The sequence below is a fragment of the Lepidothrix coronata genome, unplaced genomic scaffold, assembly GCF_001604755.1.
Source record: "Lepidothrix coronata isolate B3197 unplaced genomic scaffold, Lepidothrix_coronata-1.0 Scaffold268, whole genome shotgun sequence".
Lineage (NCBI taxonomy): Eukaryota > Metazoa > Chordata > Aves > Passeriformes > Pipridae > Lepidothrix > Lepidothrix coronata.
Genome location: NW_016690448.1, coordinates 139,974 through 146,539, shown reverse-complemented (window position 1 = coordinate 146,539; position 6,566 = coordinate 139,974). Strand labels below are relative to the sequence as shown.

The 6,566-nt window shown below is 50.9% G+C and overlaps 1 protein-coding gene across 1 annotated transcript in view; it reads left to right on the top strand.

Annotated features, from left to right (window-relative positions):
- Positions 1–6,566, top strand: part of CLPB (ClpB homolog, mitochondrial AAA ATPase chaperonin) — a 53,085-nt gene that overhangs the window by 19,432 nt on the left and 27,087 nt on the right. Inside the window, exon 5 of the mRNA XM_017835982.1 lies at positions 2,962–3,090. Within this exon, the coding sequence (XP_017691471.1) occupies positions 2,962–3,090 (129 nt within the window). The remainder of the gene's footprint in view (positions 1–2,961; positions 3,091–6,566) is intronic.

Genomic DNA, 6,566 nt, shown 5'->3' with positions numbered 1-6,566 from the left:
TGTGTCCCAGCCATCCCCACTGCCCTGCCAGAGCCCAATCCTGGGATGTGTCCCAGCCATCCCCACTGCCCTGCCAGAGCCCAATCCTGGGATGTGTCCCAGCCATCCCCACTGCCCTGCCAGAGCCCAGCCATGGGATGTGTCCCAGCCATCCCCACTGCCCTGCCAGAGCCCAGTCAGCCACTGGGACTCGCATTCCCAGGGACAGCATTCCCAGGACACAACACAGTTGTGTGCTGTGACCTGCTTGGAAGTTAAACCTTGTCCCAGCTGCTCTGAGGGAGGAAGCCACACAGGTTGTGCAGAGCCTCACTGTGCCTGTGTAATTTGCAGAGCCTGAGTCACAGAGTCATGGAATAGAATTGTGGAATTGTTTGGGTTGGAATAGCCCTGCCAGACCATTGAGTCCAAGCATTCCCCCAGCACTGCCAAGGCCACCACTAACCCATGTTCCCAGGTGCCACATCCCCATGTTTGTTAAATCCCTTCAGGGGTGGGGGCTTCCCCTGTGCCCTGGGCAGCTGTGCCAGGGCTGGACAACCCTTTCTGAGAAGAAATTTTCCCAAATATCAAACCTAAACCTCCCCTGGCACAACTTGAGGCCATTTTCTCTCCTCCTGTCCCTTGTTCCCTGGGGGCAGAGCCCAACCCCCCCCCGGCTTCCCCCTCCTGTCAGGGGGTTGCAGAGCCAGAAGGTCCCCCCTGAGCCTCCTTTTCTCCAGGCTGAGCCCCCCCAGCTCCCTCAGCCTCTCCTCATCAATCTTGTGCTCCAGACCCTTCCCCAGCTCTGTTGTCCTTCTCTGGACCCCCTCCAGCACCTCAGTGTCTTTCTGGTCGTGAGGGGCCCAGAACTGAACCGGGATTTGAGGTGTGGCCTCAGCAGTGCCCGGCACAGGGGGACGGTCACTCCCTCGTCCTGCAGCCACACTGGGGGTGACACACCCCGGCTGCCACTGACACATGGTGACATTATCCACTGGCCTGTCTGTGCTTTTGCCTCAGTGCTAAGAGACAAAAGCTCTATGAAAGCCTAATGAAGGTGTAATATTTGAACCTTTCATAAAGCACAGGTTGAGTTAAGAAGATGGATCAGTGAGGTGATGGCTTTGACAGGGCGTTATTTTATATTTTTAAAAGCTCCCTGCTCTCATCCCTCACTGTGACCCAGCAGCAGACCTGCTCCTTGATGGGAGGGAGAGCATACATAGATCAGATCCCTATAGCAGGGATTGCAAAATGTATGAAACAACATTAAAAAATGAGCAATGGAATGCCAATACATAATGCATGTACATAGACTTTATTTAAGACAAAGTATATCAACCAAGGAAGTTAATTGTTTTTGTCTGCATTCATCCCTCTATAATGTTATATATTTTGGGGTGAAGAAAAGATAAGGCCACTCCGTAAGAAGTTGCATTAATTCTTTGGTTGACATGTTTTATTAAAAAGAATAAATTCAGTTGCGTTTTTAAAAAGAGGGAGAGAGAGAGAGAGAGAGAAACTGCCTTTGTTTTTTCTCTTTTTTTTAGACATTTACATATTTCGTGTATAAATATTTTTTCATAAAAACATCCAAATCGAGAGGGTATGCTCCACAACCACTGCACAAAATATATTACAGACATTTATATGGATGGCAGGAAGGGAGACAGAGGGCTGAAAATTTCCAGGCACCCAGTGATTGATGGTGGACGAGGCTTCCCCTGACGCTTTATTGAGTTTCCGATGATTATCTCTCTTGGAGACATTTTTTACGGATGACGGCCGAGCTGTCACAACGGACCATGGGGGAAAAAACCCAACAATAATAACACTTTAATCTCTTTACTGCACTGCTCCCTAGTATCTCAGATTCATCTTCCCTGACGCACGCAGTTCATTATCCTGCTCCTCCCTGGGTAGGAAATGACGACAAATAAATAAATATACATACTCACCCTGTGTGCTTGGAGAAAGGACCCAGGGAAGGAAAGGAGCCAGGGCATTAATTGATCTTCCTGGAGGGACTGCGGTTCATTAGCGGAGATGCTGGGCTCAGACAGCATCAGGTATTCATCACAGTGTTTCTCTCTTCTGAACTTTTCAAATCTTCTGGAAATCTGTCACTGGTTCTTAGGAGGGACCGTGGAGATGTCCCTGCGGGCCACCCACTTTCCAGCTCCACTTGCTTTGCCGTGACAAAGTATAAGGTGCTCAGAGCCCTTGGAAGTTCTCCCTGTCCCCGAACCTGGGTTTGCTGAGTTTTGGGTACAGACTCTTTCACCAGGGAGCTGAGCACACTTCCAGGAGCAGGATTTGGCCCACTGGGTGGGTGGTGTTTATTTGTTAGGAGACAGCACACACCAGCCCCACTGTCACTCAGGCTCTGTGGTGAGGCTGGGTGCTGTGGTACTTCCTCTGGGCAACATGTGCCGGTGCCTCGTGACTCCCATAGGGAAGAATTTCTTCCCAGTATCCAATCTTACCCCGCCCTCTTGCAGTTTGAAGCCATTCCCCCTTGTCCTGTCACTATCTGCCCCTGTAAAAGGTCATTCTCCCTTTTTTTTGCTGGTGACTAGAGCAAAGGACTTAAAATCCAGGTTTTCTAAAGCTTGACCCTTAGACCAGCTACAAGAGAGTATGGGTGCTGCAGACCCTTCCTGCAGAGCTGTGCCCTGCCCAGACTCATGGGCTGCTGGGCACTCCCAGGATCAGAAATTTGCTTGAAGGTCAAGCCATAGCAGAGCAGCACTCTCTTCTCTCACAGCTCCAATTCTGTTTGCTGAAATAATTATTTAGATAAGATATGGGGAAAAAATTCTTCCCTGTGAGGGTGGGGAGGCCCTGGCACAGGTTGCCCAGAGAAGCTGTGGCTGCCCCATCCCTGGAAGTGTCCAGGTTGGACGGGGCCTGGAGCAGCCTGTTCTATTGGAAAGTGTCCCTGCCCGTGGCTGAGCTTTCACACTTTGTTCCCTCCAGTCCTTGTCACCCGGGAGGACGACTTCAGCAACCGTCTGAACATCCGAGCCAACTTCAAGGGCTGCACAGCTCTGCACTACGCCGTGCTGGCTGACGACTACCTGACAGTCAAACTGCTGCTGGATGCAGGTGAGTTTTGCAGTTCCGCCCAGCTCTTGGGCCAGGAGCACTTCTTCTGAGTCAGCCCATCCCACAGAACTGTCCGGCTCAGACACAGCCCCCACTGTGTCACTGTCACAATTAGTGTGATTTACTGTTTGGTTTGATCTCTTTGCTTTTTAGTTTCTGTGTTCCCATTCATCTCCAGTGGTTTTTCTCATGTACTTTTGTTGGCTGTCCTCATCTTAATCATCGAGTCTTCTGTTTCCTTCTGCGGTTCAATGGCCCTAGAATCACAGAATCCTGGAATGGTTTGGGTTGGAAGGGACCTTAGAGATCATCCCGTAGACAAGGCATGGGATAGGTGCTTGTACCCACATGAAATGATGGAGGCTTAAGTACTGTTGGTGCCTGGGCAGCTCTTGTGAGAATAGGTAGGAATTACCTTGTGCAGTTATTGGTCCTCACAGTTAAATCACAAAGCCCTTCTCCTCGTGGATCCCGCTTCACTCTCCTCTCTTGGGTACTCACCTGGGCAGCCTGTTCAATGCTTGACTGTCTTTGTGGGGAAAAAGCTCATCAGCACTAGTGGAGTAGAAAAAGAAGATGCATTTAGCTAACAAAATAGAGATGTGCTGCCGTGACAACTGTTTTTATATGTATCCTCCTGCTGCTCCTTCCCAGGATGACATTTGTGACTGTTCTCCAGAGCTGGTGTCTGCTTAGTGTGTACCTGCACCTGCTCAGTGCTCTTACCTTAGCACATTGTTCCTCAGACCACCAAGCTGGTCTATAGTTCTGCTTTCCTCCAGACTCAATGGCCTTTTTCCCCATCATTCCTCCTGCTCCAACAATTTCAACTTCTCCCCTCCCTGCAAAGGCCATCAAGGCCAGCTCAGAATGAGCCTGACCAGCAATGCTGTGTCTGCTCTCAGGTGCCTGCTGCCAGGGGCAGCATCAAGTGGCTGCAGCCCCAGCCTGGCCCTGCCAGAGACAGGCTCCCTAGAATCTGGCTGGCCAGATGCTGATTTTTGCAAAAATCCAAGGAGTGTTGTCATCTGCATGGTGTGGGCATCTCAGGAGTTAATCCGGGTGGATAATGGTATGACATGCTCACATAAGGCTCATTCCTTAAGAAAGCAACTAAAAAGATAATGGAAAGTAGCATCTGTGATGGCTAAACATCCCCAGAAGGGATAAGAAAAAGTAATTGTGGGAACATTGAACCCTGATACTCATCTGTATTATATGCTTGTTATCTTTCACAAAGAGTAGAAATAGAAAAATACGAGTGAAAGGCTGAGGTTCGGTAGCACTGAACTCCAGGTCAGGGTTTCTCTGGGAGCCTGCCAGATACCAGAACCCCAGCTCCTGGCCATAAATTAACCCAAAAACAAAGCCACTGAAAGAAAACCTATTGCAAAGGCAGGGTTCCTCAGGGATGCTTGCAGGGAAGGGAGATGGAAAAGCAGGCAGCTGCTCTGGAAGCTGTGGGAGTGCGTGGACGTGGTGGCTGGGAAACGTTCAGATGAAAACGTTGGCCCATGTGGCGTCCGGAGCATTCGTGTGACATGGAGGAGCCCTTCCATGTTCCCAGCACGTGTAGGCACTGCATGAACACGGAACCCAGCAGGGTCCCAGAGCATCAGACTCACTGCACGTCTGTGGCACAGGCCAGTGGCACGTGTTCAGCTGTTGCTCGGCCTGGGCACTGGCAGGCAGAAGGAGCTGCTCTAACAAGACCCCTGGGATCCCACAGTTGTGGGCAGGGGTGCCCACGGGAGGAGTGGAGTGGAGTGGGCTTTACCTGCTGGAGCAGGGGGTTGTGAATGCGCAGACCTGGGGAGTGCAGGGGGCTCTGGGGTGTTACAGGAGTGGCAGTGGGGTTGAAGGGCTGGAAAAGTCCATGTCCTGGCAGTGCTGGGAACAGATCTGTGCAGAGAGTCTGTGGTTCTTGAGGCTGGGGAGTGTTTCCCATGTGGCATGGCGTGAATCATAGAATCACAGAATGGTTTGGGCTGAACCCCCCCGGCTCTCCCAGCCTGGCTCCAGAGCAGAGGGGCTCCAGCCCCCCCGAGAATCTCCGTGGCCTCCTCTGGGCTTGTTCCAGCAGCTCCACATCCTTCTGATGTTGGTGCCCCAGAGCTGGAGGCAGCTCTGCAGGTGGGGTCTGACCAGAGCAGAACAGAGGGGCAGAATCACTTGGAATAACGTCTTCTACAAAAATAGCTCCTCATTTCTGCCTTGGAAAGTCTCCTTGCACAACGTGTGTATTACCAGTTCACTTAAAGTACCAAGGCAGCTCCTTGGTTATAGTAAGTACAGGTAAAAAATAGGGGTGGAAGTAAGTGAAGCTGGCACTAAAAAATTTCTCCATCCTGAATGAATCAATGCAAGGAGTAAGTCCAGCTTATTTCTCCAGCTGTGCCCTGCTCAGCTCCCCAAGTGCTATTCCAATCCAAGCCTCACTTCACAGAGAGGACTGTTCTTTTTGTTCCAGAGCTGTCTCTGTGTCTGTCCTGGAGCCACTGCCATCCCTGTGAATGTTCCCTTCTGTGCCCAGTGCTCACAGAGAGTTCTTTGTTTGTGGCAAAGTATCTCAGCTCGAAAGAACTCACTTGAATCTCGGAAAAAAAAGCATTTAACAGTCTGTGAGGCTGTGTTTGTTTGGGTACAACTGGAGGGATTGTTTAAAATCAAAGTGAAAACTCAGAATTTAGCCAGAAAATGTGATGGTCACTCATCACTGTTCCATTCTTAATCCAGCCCCATGGAAATCCTTCTGGATCAGGTTCAAGAGTCTACACTAAGGGTTTGTTTCCAAGTGGAAATCCTCATCTTGTAGAGACATGAGCATGTCCTGGTGCTTAGATCCTGGGGACAGCAATCCACCACTGGGAATCTCCATCCAGTGATGGAGCCCTGGTAGGATCCTGGGGCTGAGTTTACAGCATTCCTCGGATTAATCCTGGTTCACCATCCACAGTACCCACTTACCCGTTGCAGTCATGATTAGGATGAGGATTTATGAGGAGTATTTGCTAAATGTAATAAGCCTCCCCTTTCTGTCAGGTGGACTCTGAGCTGCTGGGCTGACAGCGGACCCTTCCCTGCCCTTTCAGCAAGTTTTGGATGCTGGGGTTCCCAATGGGCACGTGACATGAGGATTTCATGGCACTGACTGGGGGTGTTGCCCTCCTCCCAGTTCCGTGGGATAACAAAGCGGGGTATCCCTGCCTCCCTGTCAGTGTAATCTGGGATGAATACACGGCCGAGGGTCTTGGTGTGGGGATCGAACACGGCTCAGCCCTTTGTGAGGGTAATGTCCCTGTGCTGCCATTGACACTCATGCACGGGATGGCTCCTGGCTGCTGACATGGAACAGGCTCCTCTTGCTCCCTCTCTACACCTGCCTTTTACTAACTCTCCATTTACTCTCCCTCACACTTCCCTGGCTGGTGCCCTGCCCTCGGGCCAAAGCCATTAACCGCCCAGCCCCTCTCTGC